The sequence below is a fragment of the Tiliqua scincoides genome, chromosome 2 (assembly GCF_035046505.1).
Source record: "Tiliqua scincoides isolate rTilSci1 chromosome 2, rTilSci1.hap2, whole genome shotgun sequence".
NCBI lineage: Eukaryota > Metazoa > Chordata > Lepidosauria > Squamata > Scincidae > Tiliqua > Tiliqua scincoides.
Window position 1 is genome coordinate 165,032,058 of NC_089822.1, and position 23,901 is coordinate 165,055,958.

Here is a 23,901-nt window from a genome sequence, read left to right on the forward strand (position 1 = left end):
AAAAGAAACTGAGAAGTCTAGACAAAACAGGAGAAGTCTAGACAAAACAGGAGAGAACGATGTACAAACATTTAGAAGTAGGGACAGAATTGGTGACTGCTCCCCCCACTAGTGGGGTTGAATGCATACTCAAAGTCCCCAATCTACTTACTGATTATGTTCCAGAGGTCTGTATGCAAGTTGAAACATACAGAAGTCCAAAGAGCTGGTACTTGGCAGCCTAGCACTGCTACCAAAGGACATTCTGAATTTGTGAAAAAGTACCGATGCAGCCATTGGCAACTCAGGGAGCCAGTGTGTATACTGTCACCCACTGTTGTTGTGCGTCTGTTTTAGAAGGGACTTATGAATCTAGTGGGCCTGGATATTACATGAGTGTTATTTTCCAGGGATGTAGCATAAAGCTAGAATTGCCTATACTCAAAATTACCTCTAACATTCATTGCATCTGAAAAATACGTACATACGATCTTGAGAGGCAGGTAGAAACTGAGACCAACTAAGGGACCAGCAGCTTCATTCTCTAATCCAGTGGTTCTCACACATTTAGCACCGGGACCCACTTTTTAGATTGAGAATCTGTCAGGACACACTGGAAGTGATGTGATGACTGGAAGTGATATCACCAAGCAGGAAAATTTGTAACTATCCTAGGCTGCAATCCTGCCCACTCTTACCCAGGAGTAAGTAAAATTTACTATCATTGTTAAAAGAATGATAAGAGTAGCTTGTTAAAAAAGAGTAGCTTGTTAAAAGTACAGGTCGATAAAATTTCCCCAAATGCAGTCGCATACCATGGTAGCACCAAGTCTAATAATATTAAAATGAATATTCAGGAACCACCTGAAATTGGTTCGCGACCCACCTAGTGGGTCAAGACAGTTTGAGAAACACTGTTCTAATCTATGCTTGCTCTGAGGCAAGTATTTAGTAAGTGGAATGGCAGGCAGAATGCCCGTTTTATTTGAACCTTTGTTTTTCTGTCTTTTTTGTTTGCCAAGCACGTGTAGTTCAATTCGCGTAAGTAAAGTGCACATAAGATGCAGGCCAATTGTATTTGCTTTAGCTGCACTTGCTGTTAACAGTCAATTCAGTGACTATCCTGTCATTCAGTTTGATTTTTGAAGGCTGGGCAGCATGATTATGCTTTGTAGTATTTCCTTTCCAAATGTCTTGGACAATCTAAATATGATGCATTAAATGCTTAGTACATAGAATCTTCTAAATTTCCTAGTTTTGTAGTGGTGAAAGAAAAGTGATTTATGTTTTCATTGTTAGTCCTGTCTTGAACTGATTTAAATATACAACCATTATGATGTCCCTTTAAGAAAGTGGAAGTCCTTGGCAGACTTGGGTGCAGCTTGTCCTCAGTTTGCTGGCTTTTGGTGATGGTGGTAGTGTTGTCCTATGGCTAAACAGTGATGGTGGAATGATAGGAATACAAATAAGTGATTCTGGAGTATAGTAGAAGATGTTTAAATCATTTAGATGTAGATGTTTAGATCAGTAACCTTTGTCCAGAGACATGGTATTGTGTGGACCTCTGTTGTAGCTGCGGCTGGCATAGTGAATTAGCATGAAAAGTTTGAACCTTCCAGGCACTATGGAAAGTCTCATCTTTCAGCATTTCAGGTACCTCTGTCAGTGCTTTCTTTCAGCTAGTTTAAATGGTCTTGATTGATTTATTGCATTTCATTTATTTTCATTATTCCCATTTGTTAAATTCTTTAAAAAGCCCAGCCTGAATTGCCCATATTTTGGGGTCCTATAGGGTCTTGCCTCTGGCTCCAAATTCATTTTTTTGACTCTATTTGCAGTCTGATGAAGAATGAATGAATAAACCTTTATTAGGCATAGATAAAGAAATCATAAAAGCAAACATAATCGGTCCTAATCCTGTTTACAAAAACGGAGTTACTAAATTACTAATAATACATTTACAGTTCAACATAAAATATCAATATTTTTGACAAATTACATTAAGAAGGCTTAGAAATCACTAGAAGTAAGAATTTAGCAACTCCCTCTAGCACATCTGGTGAGCAGTCATTTAGGGGACACTTCAGTTTTGCATCATCCGAAAGCCCATTCATTTTGCCGAAAAGCGGAGTCATGTAAGTGTGGTGGGATCTAGTGTGCCGAGGACAATAAAAAAGAATGTGTATGATTGATTCAACAATTCCCAAATTACAAGGGCAGAGGCATTCTTGAAACCCGCAAGGGAAACCCGCCAGAGAAGCGGTTGGCCCTCTGGATGGTGAGGGAGGGAAAGGGGAGATAAAAGGAGACTTAGAGATGGCAGAGAAATTAAATGAGTTCTTTGCATCTGTCTTCACGGCAGAAGACCTCGGGCAGATACCGCTGCCCGAACGGCCCCTCCTAACCGAGGAGTTAAGTCAGATAGAGGTTAAAAGAGAAGATGTTTCAGACCTCATTGATAAATTAAAGATCAATAAGTCACTGGGCCCTGATGGCATCCACCCAAGAGTTATTAAGGAATTGAAGAATGAAGTTGCAGATCTCTTGACTAAGGTATGCAACTTGTCCCTCAAAACGGCCACGGTGCCAGAAGATCGGAGGATAGCAAATGTCACGCCTATCTTTAAAAAGGGAAAGAGGGGGGACCCGGGAAACTATAGGCCGGTCAGCCTAACATCTATACCGGGTAAGATGGTGGAATGCCTCATCAAAGATAGTATCTCAAAACACATAGACGAACAGGCCTTGCTGAGGGAGAATCAGCATGGCTTCTGTAAGGGTAAGTCTTGCCTCACAAACCTTTTAGAATTCTTTGAAAAGGTCAACAGGCATGTGGATGTGGGAGAACCCGTGGACATTATATATCTGGACTTTCAGAAGGCGTTTGACACGGTCCCTCACCAAAGGCTACTGAAAAAACTCCACAGTCAGGGAATTAGAGGACAGGTCCTCTCATGGATTGAGAACTGGTTGGAGGCCAGGAAGCAGAGAGTAGGTGTCAATGGGCAATTTTCACAATGGAGAGAGGTGAAAAGCAGTGTGCCCCAAGGATCTGTCCTGGGACCGGTGCTTTTCAACCTCTTCATAAATGACCTAGAGACAGGGGTGAGCAGTGAGGTTGCAAAGTTTGCGGACGACACCAAACTTTTCCGAGTGGTGAAGACCAGAAGTGATTGTGAGGAGCTCCAGAAGGATCTCTCCAGACTGGCAGAATGGGCAGCAAAATGGCAGATGCGCTTCAATGTCAGTAAGTGTAAAGTCATGCACACTGGGGCAAAAAATCAAAACTTTAGATATAGGCTGATGGGTTCTGAGCTGTCTGTGACAGATCGGGAGAGAGATCTGGGGGGGGTGGTGGACAGGTCAATGAAAGTGTCGACCCAATGTGCGGCGGCAGTTAAGAAGGCCAGTTCTATGCTTGGGATCATTAGGAAGGGTATTGAGAACAAAACGGCTAATATTATAATGCCGTTGTACAAATCTATGGTAAGGCTACACCTGGAGTATTGTGTCCAGTTCTGGTCTCCGCATCTCAAAAAAGACATAGTGGAAATGGAAAAGGTGCAAAAGAGAGCGACTAAGATGATTACGGGGTTGGGGCACCTCCCTTATGAGGAAAGGCTACGGCGTTTGGGCCTCTTCAGCCTAGAAAAGAGATGCCTGAGGGGGGACATGATTGAGACATACAAAATTATGCAGGGGATGGACAGAGTGGATAGAGAGATGCTCTTTACACTCTCACATAACACCAGAACCAGGGGACATCCACTCAAATTGAGTGTTGGGAGAGTTAGAACAGACAAAAGAAAATATTTCTTTACTCAGCGTGTGGTTGGTCTGTGGAACTCCTTGCCGCAAGATATGGTGATGGCGTCTAGCCTGGACACCTTTAAAAGGGGATTGGACAAGTTTCTGAAGGAAAAATCCATTATGGAGTACAAGTCATGATGTGTATGCGCAACCTCCTGATTTTAGAAATGGGTTATGTCAGAATGCCAGATGCAAGGGAGGGCACCAGGATGAGGTCTCTTGTTATCTGGTGTGCTCCCTGGGGCATTTGGTGGGCCGCTGTGAGATACAGGAAACTGGACTAGATGGGCCTATGGCCTGATCCAGTGGGGCTGTTCTTATGTTCTTATGTTCTTTATATGGTATTTGCCTATATCTGCCTTCTGTGACCTTGGATGGAAACACATTGAATCTTGCCAAGGAGATTGCAGTCTGATACTGCTGGTAGAAAGTAAAGTGAAAACATTCTTAGTCTTTCTGAATTTTCTTTAGGCTGAGATACACAATAAATGATGCTTAACTTGTCCTCCCCTAGCTCTGCAGACACAAACAGCTCTATAAATATTTTATGTTGTAGCATAATCATATTTCTGCATTCCATGAATGTCAAAGTGATACTTAACAGCTGCATTTATTTCTACTTATTATTCTCAAAAGGCACTGCCTTAGTTTATTTTCTATGTGTTTTACAAGATGCCAATTCTTTTACAAATAGAAACTAAACTTCAGCCTATTTAAATGGAAAGAGCTTTTATGACACCTTGCCTTTAGACAAGACAAGACAATTTAGAATGATGAAAAATGATGGTTTCGTCAAAATCTGATAAATTGCACTAGTAATCGCTTTTTGGAAAAATGTGGTAAAACTGGACAGTGCTGTAATGTGGTTTGGAAGTCTTTATTCCAGCTTTGCATTTATTTAAATGCTTAAAGCCTTCTTTCAGACCAGTGGAAATTAGAATTTAATGTTAACCATGTAAATATTCAACTGAAAGAATTCTTGTAACCAGCCTTCCTTATAAGCCACATCTTCCTGCTTGGTGATGACAAAGACATCATCGCTGAGTGCTCTAGAGCCATCCCTGCACAGTCATAGTTGGGCTCTGTGCACTCACCTCAGATTAGATGGACCATTGGTTATAACTGGGGCCTTCTATTACTAAAAACGTGCGAGGCAAATAGTGCTGAAGGGTGCAGGTAGTTTCAGGTAGCTTGGGCCCAAATCATTTAGGGCCTTAAAAGTAATAACCAGCAATTGTAATAGGTATGGAAACAAATTGGTAACCAATCTAGATGCTACACTGTTGTAATATGATCACAGGAACTTACACTAATCAGTTAGCTACATTTTGTACTAGTTGAAGTTTTGGGGAACTATGAAGAATGCATCACAGCAATCAAATACAGTGTATGATAGGTCTGGCTCCTTCATGCTTGTTTTGATGTCTTCAATTTCCAATGCGTATACTTCCAATTTCTGATACATAACAGTTCTACTGACACTCTTAACTGATGATAAATATTTCATCTTCCTGTTCTTGAACCAGAACAAGTCATGGGGAAGATGGGGAGTGGTAATAGTTTCTATAGATTAACTGACCAGGTTATTATTGGGGGCAGTAACTTTTTGTGAGAAAAATCTGCAAGCATGTGCACTTTGAAGTGGTGTTTGGGTAGATGTTCAAGTATCCAGGAAGTAATTTGGGCTAGCATATATATCTATCTTTCTCTGACTTCTTGACTTTATCTTGCTGCTTCCCTCACCAGATTCTTTACTTGCGTGACTTGGCAGATGAATGCTTCTGGTTCACTACCTGCGTTTAGCTTTTTCATAATTGTCATTAAAACATCTAATGGAGTTGGGGAAGAAAAATCCTTACAACTATTTAGAAGATTTGATACACCATCCTAGATAACTTTAAACTTCAAACAAATTTTCAGTGTTTCCTGTCGTCTACCGCAGTTGCTGCCTCTTGATAGAAAAATGTTAATCATAACTTGCTCCTTTTCTTTTCCTTAACAGATCGTGAGGACCAATCCATTCTTTGCACGTAAGTAAATAAGCTTTGATTAGCTTTCTGTTTATCCAGTCCTTTGAATAAGTACCTTTTCATTTTTACTGATTACTGTCTAGCATCAGTTCACTGAGAGTAGGTTAGCCAAGCCTTCCCAGATTGCCCAGTTCTCACTGCTGTTTTGATTTTGGTTTTTGTGTATGTGGAATTTCCCCAATTTTAGAAGCCACTTTAGAAATTTCATCCCTGATCAGTAAAGTAGCTTTTCTCTGTCTGACTTTTCTTGCCTTGGTGGTGACAGCAGAGATCTATCAAATCTCCAAATTCCCACTGACAAACTTCTGAGAGAAGGAAGGAAGGGGGAGCCAGGTGTGGGGAGACTGCTAGTGTTTTGCCTGTTTTGCTCTCTGGCTATTCCTCCCAAGCATACTCTTTTCTGCTATAGTAGGCTGTTAATCTAAATGTATTGTACAACTGGCATTCAGCGCAGGACAAGAACTATCCAGTGGACCCAAGAGTCATGATGGTGGATTTTTATTTTGGCTGTTGTGCAATAAATATAATCCCATTACTATTTTATTTATTTTTCACATTTTTATACTGCCCTTCCTCCAAAGATCTCAGGGCGGTGTACAGAGCTACTCCCCTCCTTTTGTCCTCAACAACCCTGTGAAGTAGGTGAGGCTAAGAGAAAGTGACTGGTCCAAGGTCACCCAGGAAGCTTCATGACTGAAGGGGGGATTTGAACCTGGATCTTTCAGGTCTAAGTCCACCTCCCAAATCACTACACCACCCTGGCTCTGTCTTTTTAAATTCTTGGGAGAGTAAGACCTATTCCCAGTGGTTCAAATTGGTGCCATATTCCCTTATGGCTGTGGTTCCCAGACTGTGAGGTGTGGAAGCTAGGCAGGGGAACTGCAAAATCATTGCAAAAACCCGCCACTCTATACAATGTATGGGATTGTAGCCCTAATGGGGAGCCATAGCCAATGGCCCAGTAGATCAAGAGAGTTGCCAGCTGAAAAAGTTTAGAAACCACTTATAGCATGCATATAGATTTGTAGCAAAAGTAGGCAATGCAGCAACTAATGTGGGCTGCATACTGCCTATTTAGGATCAGAGCTCTAGACAGGTTCATCACTCAGTAAAACCAGGGCAAAATATGTATTCCAAGAATAGAATGTTGTAGGATAGAGGTCGGTGCATCTCTGTATATGGTTAATGAGAAAATTGACACTAGATCTCCAATACATTGCAAGTCTAACTACTTGTTAATGAGTTATGGATATCCATATATATCATGGAATGATTCAAAAGTGTGTGAGGAATTTTCTTTTTTATGAGCTATTAATAATCCAGGAAATTTTGGTGTAGCTGGCCATCTGACATCGATATACTGTGGGGGGGACGACTCAGTTGCCACTGTCCACCCACTCCTCATAAAAAGAAAGTAGAACCTACTCTTTACCAAACTGGATACTTATTTACACTTGTAGAGCTATGCTCTTTTTTTGTGTTAACTTTAGTGTGTTCTGTGCTCAATATTGTAAATGAAGCATTTGCCACCCCTCATCTAAATATTTGAAATTCCTCTGCTTGTCAAAGCGGAGTGTGATTTCTGATAGAACTTTGCTCAAGTTACTTTTCAAAGTAGAGAGATTCATCCTCATACAAGGAAAAAACCTTAAGTAATTTAGGGCACAATCACTTAGAAGTGAGTCCTATTTTGTTCAATGGGACTTACTGTCAGGAAAGTGTGGTTAGGATTGCAACCTTAATCTAGAAATGACTGCAATTGTGTATTTGGTCTAGTTAATTTTATTTGGTGTTCAATGTGTTTCAGCTTCTTGGACTTGTTTTTTCCTAAGTAATTAAGACGAACTTGGGTATTAAAATTTTTGTTTTCTATTAATGGTCAAGTTATTAATATGGCAGAAGATAGACTCTTGTACTGCTATGAACAGTGTTAATGGTGAGATATTCAAATGTTATACTGAGTAGTTTGGAATGCCGTGGGTTGTAGGTCTTAACCATTGGTGCTGAAAGTTACTTTTGGCTTAGTGCAGGGGTGTCCAAAGTTTTTGACAGGAGGGCCACATCAGCTCTCTGACACAATGTTGGGGGGGGGGGGGAAGAATTAATTTGCATTTAAAATTTGAATAAATTTACATACATTTACATAAATGAATATATTAAAGATGAACTTATATGAATGAATGAAGGTCTTGCAATAGCTCAAGGCCTATACAAGACCTTGCACAAAGCAAGGCTGGCCTTTTCTTTGCTGCCACTACTGCATCATGGACGTGAAACAGCAAGCAGTGGAGAGAGCCCTCATCCCACAGCTCACGCAAGAGGTCAAAGTCCTCTTTGTCCCAGTTGCCCTCACTCTGAGAGCAGTTGCGTCGGGCTAGTGCGGGCTCCAACAAATCTCCGGAGGGCCAGAGGCTCATTGGAGACTGGGGGTTCCCTGAGGAACCCCTCAGTGCTCTCTCACCCTGGAAAGGGGCAGAAAATGTGACCCTGTAATTATTGACACTTAAGTTCTGAATACATTTCTTGTGTTCAGGGCTAGTCAGAACCAAACTACACATTGCTGGAAATTCCACATTGCTGGGAATCTGAGTTGGTCTGTGTCTGTTTCTTTTGGTTTATAAAAAGATATGAGAGAAGGTACATAAAATGGGAAAAACAGAGGAGTGTAGATCTCTGCCTCTTCTATGCTTCTGTCCCTGATTGTGCAGTTCCCGCTGCATACAGTGTACCTTAGAAAAAGATCTTATATTGGCTGCCTATGGCAATTTTTTTCTCTAATAGCACATGGGAGAGGGGAACAGGATGGTGAGAGCCTTAGAGCCAGGGTGGTATAGTGATTTGGGAGGTGGACTTAGATCTGGAAGATCCAGTTTCAAATCCCCCCTCAGCCACAAAGCTTCCTGGGTGACCTTGGGCCAGTCACTTTCTCTCAGCCTCACCTACCTCACAGGGTTGTTGTGAGGACAAAAGGAGGGGAGCAGCTGTGTACACCGCCCTGAGCTCTGTGGAGAAAGGGTGGTATAAAAATGTGAAAAATTAAAAAAAAATAAAATAAACATAATTGGAGTTGGAGCCATGGTGAGGACAGAGTATTAATGTTAGTTTGCCAGTCTTTGTTCAGATAGAGTTCTGTTGTTGGATACCTGAATTTGCAGAGAAACATCCAAGCTTTCTGAATCTGCTGTGGCTTTACACTGATGACTGAATTTATTTCAGATAGAGTAGTATGGTAGGAGAAGTAAACTTTTAAAAAAGAAAACTGCATATATGTTTTAGTCTTTAGTTTGTTTACAGGCTTCTGAACAGTTCCAAACAGTTCACTTGCACAAAATGGGTCTGTAATAATGTCTCCCAATTGAATATGGAAGACAACTTTTAAACTTGCTAGACCTATCTTTTGGTATCCCCGGCTGTCTAGGTAGGAGCTTAACTTGCCACTTTAATCCCTAATATTCAGTCTATGGGAATAGTAGTCTTGCTTTTTTATGTCCCATAGCACTAGTTTAGCATTGTGGGATGGAGGAAGATCAAATGGGCACAGTGCCCAACAGTTAGTGGGGGCCCTTTCTCTCTCTCCTCCTCCTCCTCCTCCTCCTCCTCCCCAGGAGCCTGCTGGTCAAACTGGAAGTTACTTGGGGAAAAATAATAGCTTCTGCTGCTACCACCCAAAACTGAGAGAGAAACCCTACAGGAAAAGGCCACCTTGGAGAAAGCCTCTCCTCTTGCTTAGAAAAAGGACCCCAATGCATTATAGATCCCTTTAAAAATTAAGCAATAGCAAGAACTGAGTGATCTGGGAAAGTATGGCCAATGTACTGTTTGAGGAACCTGAAACCAGCAGGCACTCTTTTTAAAAATTCTTTATTAAGAGGGATGAAGGAATACAAAAGGGGATGGGAAAAAAGCACAAGTGAGTACAGTTCAACAGCAACCAGGGAATGAAAACAGGAAAGTGAAGTTGCTGGTCTAGAAGCAGACACAAAGGTTACGATGAGTAAAACAAAATTAAAATCCATGAATGCAAGTTGCTAGATACCTTCCTATCTTTACCTATTCATGGTGTCCTAGAGATGGTACCCCACCTAGTTCTAGAATGGTACCCCGGTGAGCAAGTCTGACACCATTACATGGAAATGGCACAAACTAGAGGCTGTTCAAAGTATTCCTACTCAAGGACTTAAACCTAGGTTTGCTAATGTCTTGGTCATCTGATTTTTTTTAAAGTCAGGACTATCTGGCCTTCCCAGCCAACCTTTTTACCTCAGCAGATGAGCTTTGGCTGCTGAGTTGGTGAATACATGACAATTTCAGTCAGAGACCTGACCAAAATACTTTGTCTCTGGGGATCTTGACAGAAATGCAGCAATTTCGCATTCTGCCATAATGGCACTGTTAAAAAAAAAAAAAAAAGGCCAAATCTGCTACAGCAAGTTGCCTACTGCTTTTATGATGCTGAGACATCACAGAAGCTTTGGGGGAGGAGTTTAAAGGCAAAATTAGAGTATATAGTACTCAAGTGTTTTTGTCCCAAGTAATATTCTTGATCTATAACTATTGTTGACATAGTAAAGAATTCATTCTTTCTCATAGACCATTGTCTACTTTTCACCACTATCCCTCTCTTCTCCTATGTAAGACTCCATGTCTGATCACTTCTGAAGGCGCTGTTCTGCTTCATACTGACACATGAGGCACCTAAATGATATGCCTAGTTTTGAGAAGAGAGAATGTTAGAATAATGATACCACTTAGGTCTTCTAGGGTGCAATCCAGCCCTTGACTTGGGCCGGCGTAAGTCCCAGCGCAAGTTCGGCAGTTATGCCAGATCCCAACCCTTGTTCCCAAGGAGAATGGAGTGGCTTCAAGATATAGTGATCTGTGGATATAGTGATACTGATATAGTGATCTGGTGGCTTTTAGAGTACATTTTGTCTCCAAGAATTGACTGGCAGTAGGTTCATATGGCTCTTTATTAGCCTTGCAGAACTTGTTTCCTGAAAATGCTAGGCTGTTCTTCTAAGACAGTGGGTAAAGGCAAATATACTTTAACAAGGTATGGTGAGTGGTCTCAATCTGTATATCCTGAACAGCGCCACAACATCTAAGCAGGGAGCATACTAAGTGTTTGCTGTTCTGGAAAGATGTTTTTCAGCAACGTGTAAATGATCTAAGACAAGTGAATCTATAATGTCCAAATTACATTATAGATTCACTTGTCTTAGATAATTTACATGTTGCTGAAAAACATATTTTTGTCTCTCAGTGTCAACTGCAGTAGCTATTCCCAACTAAAACAACAATTTAGCATGCTGTAGACTTCTCAAAGATTTAGTAGTTAAGAGTCTCAGTCCAAATACTTTAGAGCAGTGTTTCTCAAACTGTGGGTCAGGACCCACTAGTTGGGTTATGAGCTTTTTACGTGGGTCCCCATTCATTTCAATATTGTATTTTTAATATATTAGACTTGATGCTACCATGGTATGTGACTGCATTTGGGGAAATGTTACCAACATGTACTTTGAACAAGCTACTATGTATACACTTTTAACAATGATAGTAAATGGGACTTGCTCCTGGGTCAGTGTGGGCAGGATTGTAGCCTAGGATAGTTAAAAAATTTTTCCTGCTTGATGTCACTTCCGGTCATGACATCACTTCCGGCGGGTCCTAACAGATTCTCATTCTAAAAAGAGAATCCCAGTGCTAAATGTGTGAGAACCACTGCTTTAGAGACAGATGGTAGCTTAGGGTAACATCCACTCTTAATAATAATAATAATAATAATAATAATAATAATAATAATAATAACTAGGTATTTATATACCACCTTTCTGGTCGTCAGATTACTCCTCTGACTTTATTCAAGGAGGTTTAAGAACATAAGAACAACCCCACTGGATCAGGCCATAGGCCCATCTAGTCCAGCTTCCTGTATCTCACAGTGGCCCACCAAATGCCCCAGGGAGCACACCAGATAACGAGAGACCTGCATCCTGGTGCCCTCCCTTGCATCTGGCATTCTGACATAGCCCATTTCTAAAATCAGGAGGTTGCACATACACATCATGACTTGTAACCCATAATGGATTTTTCCTCCAGAAACTTGTCCAGTCCCCTTTTAAAGGCATCCAGGCCAGATGCCGTCACCATATCTTGTGGCAAGGAGTTCCACAGACCAACCACATACTGAGTAAAGAAATATTTTCTTTTGTCTGTTCTAACTCTCCCAACACTCAATTTGAGTGGATGTCCCCTGGTCCTGGTGTTATGTGAGAGTGTAAAGAGCATCTCTCTATCCACTCTGTCCATCCCCTGCATAATTTTGTATGTCTCAATCATGTCCCCCCTCAGGCGTCTCTTTTCTAGGCTGAAGAGGCCCAAACGCCTTAGCCTTTCCTCATAAGGAAGGTGCCCCAGCCCAGTGATCATCTTATTCGCTCTCTTTTGCACCTTTTCCATTTCCACTACGTCTTTTTTGAGATGCGACGACCAGAACTGGACACAGTACTCCAGGTGTGGCCTTACCATCGATTTGTACAAAGGCATTATAATATTAGGCAGGCATTTCTAAATCCCTCAAGGGGATTTTTACAGTCATAGAGGTTCTCTCTTTCAAGAACCAACAACATTTCAGAATGGATCTTCCTAGTTTGGTCTAACTTCTGGCCTCCAGTTCTCCCATGCAGGCTGACAAGCAGCTCCATCTCTCACATGGAGGGCAGCCAAGATACTTCTTGCTCACTCCAAGAGGAGCTGGAATCACTCAGCTCGGCTTGTCAGCTGCTTCAAGGTCTCGCCATTCTCAGCCATTCAGGGAGCTGCTGGTGAGCTGGCGACCTTCTGATGTTATCTTCGGGCTAATGGAGGCTCTAGACCAGACCAAGAATCTCCATGTACCTGTATATTTTGAGATTTTTAGGGCAAACAGTCTTAGTTTTCCTCCAATCACAAGTTTTGTTCTTGGAACTTAAATTTGATGTTAAAGGAACTGTTACAGGCTTCTTTTAAGAAATGCTACAGCTTTTGCCTTCTTATTAATTAAATTGCATACACTGTGTACACTCTCTCAAGTGGTTTTCCTTACAGCAGTTTCTAATGCTGCAAGCAGTTCAGAATTGGCTGTCCAGGCTAAGTTACTTGCTTTTCCCCACATAATCAGGGTTATCCTCTATCCCAAACTGGAATTTAAGTTTGAGGTAATTTCTCTACACCATTGTTCTTGAAAGTTAATTTCTGCCCATACCAGCAAAAGGTAAAGGTCCACTGCACATTATGTATTGCATGAGGACTTGCATTTCAAAAATGGAACCTTTTCACCTATAAAACCATTTTCTCATAGAAGCTTAAAGTTTAAGCTTGAGCATCTCTTGTGAGAAACCACAACATTTGGGTTGATTCTTTTCCAGAGTTGAGGCAAGATGCTTAGTGCTCCTTGTTCTTGATTTTTATCCTTTTCAGTTAGCTAACACACATCATTATGGCACATTGTTACCATTCAAATTTTATTTGGCTACTGACTAGGTCAACTTAATAAGAAACCATGATTTGTGCTAATTGTAGTTAGAGCATACATCATTTTTTGAACTTCCAGGTATATACGTGGTTTAGAGCTCCTTGTCTGCTTTGTTTCCTGTCTGCTTAGGATTCAGCATCATAAGGTTACTGCTGTCTGCTAAGCTCTTGAAGTGGAAGAATGGCTATAACTGGCTTATCAATGGCCCGTGAATTCAGACTTAATGGGAAATTACAGTTAACACACTGTAGCTTGCAAAACAAGCTTCAAATTACACAGGCCAACACATATTTTGCTTCCTTAAATGTTACACCAGTTCCTAGGTATATTTGGGATGCTGGTTCCAAAAATGGCATCCGTTTTGCCCTATCACGTCTAGTTTTGGAGATATAGTATAACCTCATTAGTGAATGGTTCAAGCAGCTTCCTCATGAGGAAGCCATGAGGAAGCTTGAACCATTCACTAATGAGGCTATACTATATCTCCAAAACTAGACGTGATAGGGCAAAACGGATGCCATTTTTGGCACCCTGGATTCATATCAAACCACCATAAAGTTTGGGAAAAACCTTTCTGACCCTCAGTTTTGTAGGCTTATGATTTCCCATATTAGGCTGCTGTCTTCACCTGCAAAATAGTTATACAGTAAGCAGTTTCACAGAAGGATTGTGAAAATAAGACAAGATTTCAAAGCATATGAAGGACTGTAATGATCTTTTACCAGACGAAGTAGTCATGTAAATTGCCTGTCACTTCTCTTCTTGCCCTAAGATGTTCAGAACCTAAACTGTGACCAGAGGCACTGGAGTTTGTTTATGATTTTGGGCATCAAAATTCTCAAAGTACTCCAATAAAAAGTGTTCCCAGCCCCAACAATATCTAATTTACTGCAATTATTTAAATAACCTTATTTAAGTTATAGAAATGCCAACTGTTAACTGTACTACTTCTGATGCTTAGAAAGCAAAAGTACCAATCAGTTGTTTTAACATTAATATTTAAAAATTTGATTTGGGTAGTTGAGTTGTGGTGAATACGAACCTCCTGTTCCTCTTCCACAAATGTAGCTTTAACTATGTGTGTTTTTGCAGAGGTGAATCAGGTGCTGGGAAAACAGAGAACACCAAGAAAGTTATTCAGTATCTTGCACATGTTGCTTCCTCTCACAAAGGAAGAAAGGACCACAATATTCCTGTAAGTTTTTTCCTAGTATTTTATAATTTAGTCTGTATTTCTCAAAAGCTGCAAGTAAGTTTAATTCTCTGAAGAGGATGGCTTCTGTTGAGCCCCAGATATGGAAAAATAGGCCATTTAAGCTTGGAATTATGGTTCGTAAGCACTCCAGTTAGGCTCATTGCCTTTCTTTGGCAGAGCTCTCTGTTCGTGAGAGAACATGTATTGTTTGTTTATTTAGAAGTCTTCTATACCATCTTCCCCAGGCTATAAACCTGGTGCTCATGTCTGGATTATTCACCAAATAGATGTATTACAGTTGTACTTTGCTTTTCATATCTTAAATGGTTGAGTGCCAAGTTGAGGTCTGGATTATTCACCTAATAGATGTATTACAGTTGTACTCTGCTTTTCATATCTTAAATGGTTGAGTGCCAAGTTGAGAGAAATGTCAAATTGCCACACTTACACAGTAATTTGCTGCAGTTCAAAATGGTAGTAGTTCTTTGAAACTTTGTATTTTGGCATGTAACAATATAGCATGCACTTAGCTTGTGACCCAGAAAAAATCTAAAACCATCAGCTCTTTCTGTAGCATTGATAAAACAATTTATTAGTGAAATTTTCTTTGCAGGCTTCTGTTCTATCTTTATACTGGCTTTTGGTTACTAAAATGTCTTTTGATGCTCATTCTGTTAGTATAAGGATTCATGTGATATACGTATTTTATTCTGAAGCAAGTTGAAAGTTTTTCCATGTCTTGTGTAACATGCTGTTGGTAGGGTTTAATCCCATATCCCAATGCAGTATTTAGCTTACTATACATTCAAATGAAACAATTAAAGCATGTGTATGCAAGTTTTTGCATATGAATGGCTGAGTGTAAATAAAATCTGACATTTATTCCTGGGGGCGGGTGGGAATAGTGCTGTGTTTGTGACCTTGTAGTTTTGGTCAATACTCAACCACAAGCACTGATAATGGATAGTTTGATCTGCGTTCACAAGATCTCATAGGCTGTGTACATGTGTCTGTGCAGTATTTCTGTGTAGGGTATACATAATCACACACGTGCATGCCAATATATTCCTTGCTGCATTATTGGTACCTCTGCATGTACTCTTTGACTATCATAATATTTTATGGGAAAACTTGAATTAGAACATAATTAAATCAGGATATTCAGTTTGGAAAACAGTGTTTTTGGAGTTGTCTGAAGTTTTCATGTGCTAAAAAGCTATTTGCAATTTATGTAAATTTCAGCATATATTTGCATAACTTAGCCTTTGCTCACCATGGAAACAGAGTGAGCACTATCATTTGAAGTAATGCTAACTCTCCCTCCCCTTGACTCCTGAAATTTTGCTGTCTTCAGGGTACAATTGACAAGAGTATGGTTTCCTTGTTTTTAAACTGCTTATTGGTGGTCATGATATAAAAATACCCCTGATAATTGCCAGTATTTAACAGGAAAATGCTTGTCATATTTGGCATCTCTATTGACCATAAGGTGCAATGTATATCTGTGATTCTGGTACTGATTAATCAAATAACTAAACTAGCCCAAGTTCACTGAAGTGCAGGGTAAAATTTTGCATCATTTATTTTTTAAATACAACCACTAATGCTTGCATTAGTGATGGAGTTTTAGTTTGATAGCTCTAATTTAATACTGTTTATGTATTATGTAATTCAAGTTGATGAAAAGTATTTAACAAAGAAAGGAATATAAGGTCCTTAGTTGCTAGACTTCTGGGAATTTTTTTCGTGGTGGTGTGCTATTTTGTAAGCTTCTTGATATTGTGTGCTATTGTAAACTAAGATTAGAAAATGTTCCAAAGTTTTGTAGGCTTCTGATGCACACATTATGAAGCTTCACATATTTGGTATCTGCTACATTTTCTCTTAGATTTTGCTGTATGTATAAAAGATGGCACTCATCTCAAAAAGAGAACATCTCCTGTAAATACAAACATGTTTGCATGTTGGAGATCTTCGCTGTACATTGGAATTGGGGAAATGCCTATGCCGGGATTCAACATATGGTCATCAGATCTGTCTGAGGGAGCAAATGTTCTACCCTGACCAGGGTTTTTGACACAGCCTTTTAGAAAACTTGCGTTTAAAACTTGAGAGGCTGTGTTTCAATTGTTCCTTATTGTTCATTTCATTTGTTCCTTATAAATCTATGTTTTTTATATGAGTTTGTGCCAGACCATTTATTACAGTGAAATCTAAATGATGAAATAAGAATAGAAGAGTACTCTTCGCCTGCAATCCAGTGCACATTTACCTGGGATTAAGTTGTATTAAAATAAATGGGACTTACTTCTGGGTAGGTATGCACAGGATTATGCTCTTTGTTTTTCAGCTGTGTTTGATCCGGAAGGTTAAAATTTAATCCTGTCTGGTTAAAATTTAGCTGTTGCTACAAATATAATGGCTAATGAAAATATGTCAGTATTTATATGGAGGTAAAATCTTGCAGATGGAATAATGGGAGGGGGGAAGACCCAACTTGCTAACATGTTAATTTGTTTGTTTGCAATGAACAGCCCGAGTCACCTAAGACAGTGAAACATCAGGCAAGTGTCCTCCTTTATGCTTCTGAACTTCATATAGGCTTAATCTTGCGCTCTCTCATTTTACATTTTTAGGAGAGTACATTTCAACATCCAATTTAAGCATATAAGTAACTTCTGTTGTATGCATGCAGTTAATGGTAAACACTATTATTGCATATATATGTATATCTTTTAATGAAATTACTCTTGTCTACAGCTCAGTTATAACAATGTAGTGAGCTATGCATTCTCCAAGCTTGTATTAGGCACTCTTGCCCAGTACTTTACTGATTTTTATGAGAAAAATCTTTAGAGCTATCATGCTGGGGAATTTCCTGAAATTCAGGGCAAAGGTGAACTTTACGCTTCTTGGGAGTAGGGACTGTATAACTGTTACTACACTGGTTTTTAGTTATAGAGGCTTGTGTAGGGTGTAGTAAGAGATGTGAATTCCACAGCAGATTGCCCTTGCTTGTCCTTTTTCTTTTCTCCATCCCTGCCCCCAAAAACCTCAAATGAACCTAGGCCATACTGTGTTATGCATTGAATAATGTAATACACTGACTTGTGTTGAACTAAACTAAAATTATCTAATGGAATCCATAGAAATTTTGACAGCAATTCTGTTGGAATGTGGACTGAAATGCAGTTTCTAAAATTTCTTCCTAAAAATGGAAACAGCTATGACTTGCAAAGTTGTAGACTGATGAGAGTGTAATGTGCTTGATTATTTGGTTCCACTGGCATGAAAGGACTAATACTCCATGCTCCTTATGAAAATACAGGAAAGCAATAGATTCTGTGTTGTGGACAAGTGTTCAGTATGGTAACTGAGTTTACCCCTAACAGGCTATTGTGAGCAAAACCAGAGTTCAACTGGAGCAGAACTCTACAGTACAACCTGAATAGGCTCTATTGGAATGTAGTTGAACTAGAGAAATAATACATCCTTGCTTTATCATGGGTGCTGCTGTTATGCTCCCTGAGATTATTTAGTTTAAGAATAGTATCAATTTGGGGAAGGGCATGAGGAGAAGTTGAAAGAGTTGGTGCTTGCTACATTGTTCCAGCATTGTCTAACAAGTTGAGGTAGTAACTGTGTCCGTTTAGGAACCAGTACAAATATTGTGAATCCCAGTATGTTTCTGTAGATTTCATAAGCGTTAATGTTTTGTTTCATTGTCATTTTGAACTACAGAGTGGATTCCTGTTGTATGTGAGTAGCATGTAGCTGTCCCAGCTTCTCACCTCACTCTTACGAGTCAAATCACAGGGGTGCAGAGAGCAATGTCTCTCTTCTTTATCTGTCATTACACTGTTGATTTGCATGAACGTATTGCATGTTTTTGCACCTTCACAGTATCTCCGATGCTTTTTCCAAGATTGAATTTATATGACAGGCAGTGCAGATAACCTTGCCTTAGTTTAAAACTTAGGCTGCAATCCTAACCACACTTTCCTGAGAGTAAGCCTCATTGAACAAAATAGCACTTAATTCTGAGTAGACCTTGGTTAGGATTGTGCCCTTAGGGACTTAATTTAAAAATCAAACTAGACATTTGCCAGACATTTTGGGACTTTATAATAAATGAGGGATCTATCTTGGGGAGCTTCAGGTCTTATTTTAAAGACTTAAATTATATACAGGTTAAACATCACATTTCTTATAATTCTAGGGGAAACAAATTTCTGTCTTCAGTGAAATCTGAGATCTTGTTTTGCTTGCTGATGACGGCTGAAAGCACAAACTATCGGAGAACACTCGTATACGATCGTGGGCTTGGACTAGGATCAAGTATTCTATGGAAGGATTTTTCTTTGCATAGTTACTTAACTGTCCAAACTGAAATCAACCCTATTTCTGATCAGATGTTCCTGCAGGTTTTCAAAATTCAACCATGGAGTCCATTATTAGTTCATCTTTTTTATACTATTCTTATACAACTCTTAAGACTATTTTTGTTGTTGGATCAGACCTTTTTAAGTTAGCTGATCTTTTAATTTTGTATTCTTATGGACTGATTTTGTACTGTCTTTCAACTGGAAGATATTTACTAGAATTCAACCAATAATCTTTTTTTGAAGACATAGCTAGTGAGAACCTGCCACACAGAGTTGAGGCATGCTAGACAGTCATGTATATACTGTATTGTCCTGTATGAAAGGCTTTAAATCATGACTCATCAAGCTAATTGACAGTGAGTTTCTTCACATTATTTTATTCTAAAGTTCTGTTGATGTAGAATACTTAAGGTTGTGGTTAAATTTCAAATGCTGGGTGATGTCACTTTGACATCACACTACATTTCTTCGTGCTGTAGAATTGAAAATGTAGGTTACCATCCAGCTAATGTCTATCATTTAAGTCCGTTGGGTGCAACGGGAGAGCTAAGTAGTTAGTTAAACCCTTTTCGTCAAAATTAATGAGACTTAAAAGTTCCTAAAGTTTTATCAAAATCTTTAAAAAAAAATCTATACAGGTTGAGCAGAAATTCTTGAGGCCAGGAAAAGGCAGAGAAATTTGTTCATTTCTTTAAAAGTTTTAAAGAATAACAGACAATAAATGTAATAGGCAAAAATGGTGAACAATCTTTAAATATGACCAAAACAAAACTGATCTTGTGGGAAATATTAGTTGGGATTTAGAAGCAGCTGAATCAATGCTTACAGAGGAGATGTGTGTTGTAAGATAGTATTTCTGCTGAAGGGTCATATATGTTCTGTGACTAGTACAGATTGCCTGGAAAAAGCAGACATTTAGTAGTGCTAATTTTAATTTTGCAATTGTATTCCAGACATAATTCCATTCTGTGTTTCTCTCTATTGACTTGGCAGATAGCAATATCACACATTCCACAATCTTATCTCTTCACTGGGCTAATGGATATACACAGGTATTTGACTAAACAATAAGGTGTAAGAGTTTTTCCTGAGGTGTCTGAACTGGGAACTGGCAGCTTTTTTGAGTTGTAAAAGAATTACACAAAATTGACTTTGTCTTTACGTACTTGTGATTCCTTTGACCTCAGGTTTGAAAACAGAGTAAAGATGGGCAAGCTAAGCTGCTTATGGCACTTAATGGTGGTCACACCATCCCAAAACAACAGGGTAAATTTGTAGATGCTGTTTCATTGAGCATGAAATTAGCAATAAATTACTTTGCCTTCTATAGTGGCTTAGTAAAAATCCTCAATTCCTACTTTGCTGAATATTTTTCTTTTTGGTCTTTACATGTCATTCATGATGAATAATTTTTATAAGAAAGATGGTTGATTTTGTCAATCCTGTGCTTTATTCATTAGCCCCTTTCATTTGATTTCTTCTGCATTCATTGTTTAATACCATACTTTTCAACTACCCTTATTTTTACCATAGATTAATTGTAACTGCTTACAAATCTAGCAATAAGCCTATTGAAGATGCTGCAGTGAGAAGACATGGAATCGAACAACGGAAAATAAACGGCACCTGGGAAAGCATGTTGCTCTTTACTGGATTAGCATAACTTTATTTGTATGTGTGTATGTATTTTCAGGGTGAACTGGAACGTCAGCTTCTACAGGCCAATCCCATCCTGGAATCCTTTGGAAATGCAAAGACTGTAAAAAATGATAATTCCTCCCGTTTTGTAAGTAGTTTTATAAACTTGATAAACTCTCTCAATAGTTTTGAAAACATATAGAAATTGAGCTCATGTTGGAATGAAATCTGTTTCTAACACTTAAGGAGAAGGGTCGTCACTTAGTGGTAGAGAGCTTGCTTTGTATGCAGATGCTCCCAGGTTCATTCCCTGGAATTTCCAGATAGGACAGGAAAAACAATCCTGTAACAATCCTGTAACACAAGAGAGCTGCTTGTGTTACAAAACTAGACAATTTTTGGCCCTCATAAGGTTTTAACTCAAATATACAAACATCACAGGCCATCTTATATGTATCTGTATAACCAAGGGTGTTTTCAGCTACTCAGCTTACAGCTAAAATTCCAATTTTGCTTTCATTATAGTTTCATGCATTGTACTTTAAATGAGTACCACCAGTTCAGTGCCATTCTCCCCAAATAAAAATACATTAATGTATTTTAAAAGATACAAGAATTTAATATTAAGAATAAGCTTTGTGCACATACACGTTACCCACCTGTATAACATGATGGCAGAAAGCAGGAACCGAGTCAGACTTAATCTCTTTTGTGGACTTGCTCTGTAGCTCAGACAAGCCACTATGGTATAGTTTTGATACTTTTATATACAGATTGACAGTTCATTCCTATTCAGCGGTGGCAAAGCAGGGCCCACATTGTATCCAGTGCTGAAATTGAGCAGGCTGGAGATCTCATTGAGATAAGGGAACATTGGGGCAGAAGGTCTGGTCTAGAGCAGGGGTGTCCAAACTTTTTGGCAGGAGGGTCACATCATCTCTCTGACACTGTGTCAGGGGTGGGAAAAAATAATTAATTTAATTTCAAAGTTGAATAAATTTACATAAATGAATATATTAGAGATGGAACTTGTATGAACGAATGAAGGTCTTGCAATAGCTCAAGTCCTGTAAAAGGCCTTGCACAAAGCAAGGCCAGCCTTTCCTTTGCTGCCGCCGCTGCATCACAGATGTGAAACAGCAAGCAGTGGTGGAAGCTCTTGTCCCACAGCTCACACAAGAAATCAAACAGTTGGCTGCAACACTGAGAGTAGGCATCAGGCCAGCACAGACTCCAGCAAGTCTCTGGAGGGCCAGAAGCTCATTGGAGACTGGGGGCTCCCTGAGGGCCGGATTGGCAGTCCTCAAGGGCCGCAAGTGGCCCCAGGGCAGGGGTTTGGGCGCCTCTGGTCTAGAGGGTAGAGCTGTTGTTAAGCCCACAGGCAACATCTGAAGGTTGCCAGTTCAAGAACACCAGAAGCTTCCATGTGCTGCGAGGCTTTGAAGCTGTTGAGCTGTGCTCTTGATTGGGAGACAAGAAGCCAGCTGTAGCTGTTTCTCAGTGTGGGAGGTGATACATCTGAATGAAGGCCAGACAAGAAAAGATTCACCTGGAAAGTAGTCTGTTCTTAAAAGACAGGACTTCCTTGTTTACTGTAAAAAAAAAACAAACACTAAAAAAAACCTCGCAGGGATTTAATGAGAGTCTGCCCATGTAAATCACCTTGAATAAAGCCAAAGGAGCAATCCAGTGGCCAGAAAGGTGGTCCTAAATACCATTATTATTACTCCATGTACAACTGATCAGTGGGGCTTCTTGGATTTGTGGTAGCTAAATTGCTGGTGCAGAATAGAGTAGCCTGATGTAGTGTTTTCAGGCCCAGGAAGGGGGTTAGGATACAATGGAGATTTCTTCTGTTGACCCAGGGCCTGAACCACCCCATCTCAAAACAGACTTTTCCCCCTCTTTCTGCCCTCCCTTCACCACCCAGTACAGTGCTTCCCTGGTCTGGCAGTTGTTGGGCTGGATGCGGCTACTGTGCTGGCACTTACCATCAATAGTATTGGGCTGCCTGTCTCCCTTATCCGGAATTCTGAAATCCAGGGTATTCCAAAATCCAAAACTTCTTCTGAACATTAAGAAACCCTTTTTTCTCAATGAGAACTACGTTTTCCATGCCCCACTGCATGCTGCAAGGGACCGATGGGAGTGAATTGGAGAGGAAGGGGGTGTTCTTTGAAAACTGTTTGTCCTCTGCTGCTTCTTCATCTGGAGAGTGAGTGCAATTGAACAAGCTGTGCAGGCTGACTGAGTGGCCTTCCCTGGACTGATGAAGGCAGCAGAGAGAGGCTTCCACTGGAAGGTGGGCCAGACCTCAGGAAGGAGCTGGTGGAGAAGGTCAGAGCCAGGTTTGAAGGGAAGGGGGGAGTCTCTGATGGTATTTGCTTTTGGTGGGTAGGCAAGGTTGCCACTGAATGCCTGGGGGAGAGGGAAGGAAAAACCTCAAAATAGTTTTTCCTGGAAATGTGTTAAAGGGGCTTTAATGGGCCTTTATCCAAAATCTCCCCCTCAAGGGCAAAACACTTCTGGTCTCAGGTCATTTTGGATAAAGGTTACTCAACCTGTACAATGTAGTTCAAGCGTTGGGAGTGGACCACAGTTGTGTATCCACTTTTTTGCATGAATTTTCTCACCCACCTCTACCAAGCTGTGACATTGTATGACCGCTGCCAGCCTAAGTGAAAACAATACTGTGTATGCTCCTATACTCACTTTGAGGGCCCTGGTTATATTTGGGGTTTCAAGGAGGTTAGGAGCATACCTAGTTTCATTCTAAACCTGGATTGGTAAGTTAGCAGCACTGCAATTGAGAATTCTTATACAGAAGAGAGAGAGAGAGAGCTAGGTGTCAGTTCACTCTGAATCTTTCTGTGGCCCTTTCATTCATCCATGGACAACATAAGAACCCCTTGTGCAAAATATTTTAGTGGGTGTTCCACATGCACTGAGGTGTGTTTCTAGCTTAAAAAAAATAAGCAAATGGAATGTTCATGTTTCTTTTTTCCCCTTAAATTAGTAACGGACATTGAATTGGAATAAGTCAGTAGTGAATGAGGGAAGGCCTTTTTTAATTGGGTGGGTCTAGGTTACATCTCATAATTTGGTATAGGGTACAATCCTATCTTAGGGTACCATACAATTTGACCAACTATCAGTTATTTCAAATATAACAAGTTCCACTGAAGAACATTATCTTTAACAGAATTTGTTGCTCACTATTCTGTTTTCGTAAACCTTTGTGGACATGAGTACACTGAATGCTCTTCTCTGTGAAAAATTTCTGCATCTGTTTTCTATTACATTTTTTCTTTAAGTCTGTGCTGATGTTGTGAATGTAATAGCTCCAATGAC

The 23,901-nt window shown here is 39.9% G+C and overlaps 1 protein-coding gene across 3 annotated transcripts in view; it reads left to right on the forward strand.

Moving 5' to 3' along the window:
* Nucleotides 1-23,901, forward strand: part of MYH10 (myosin heavy chain 10) — a 108,688-nt gene that overhangs the window by 28,622 nt on the left and 56,165 nt on the right. For 2 of the 3 annotated variants that reach the window (XM_066614714.1, XM_066614716.1), the window contains exons 4-8: nucleotides 5,792-5,819; nucleotides 14,425-14,527; nucleotides 17,062-17,091; nucleotides 18,269-18,286; nucleotides 20,606-20,698. In XM_066614714.1, the coding sequence (XP_066470811.1) occupies nucleotides 5,792-5,819; nucleotides 14,425-14,527; nucleotides 17,062-17,091; nucleotides 18,269-18,286; nucleotides 20,606-20,698 (272 nt within the window). The remainder of the gene's footprint in view (nucleotides 1-5,791; nucleotides 5,820-14,424; nucleotides 14,528-17,061; nucleotides 17,092-18,268; nucleotides 18,287-20,605; nucleotides 20,699-23,901) is intronic. The other variant, XM_066614717.1, reaches the window with a different exon arrangement.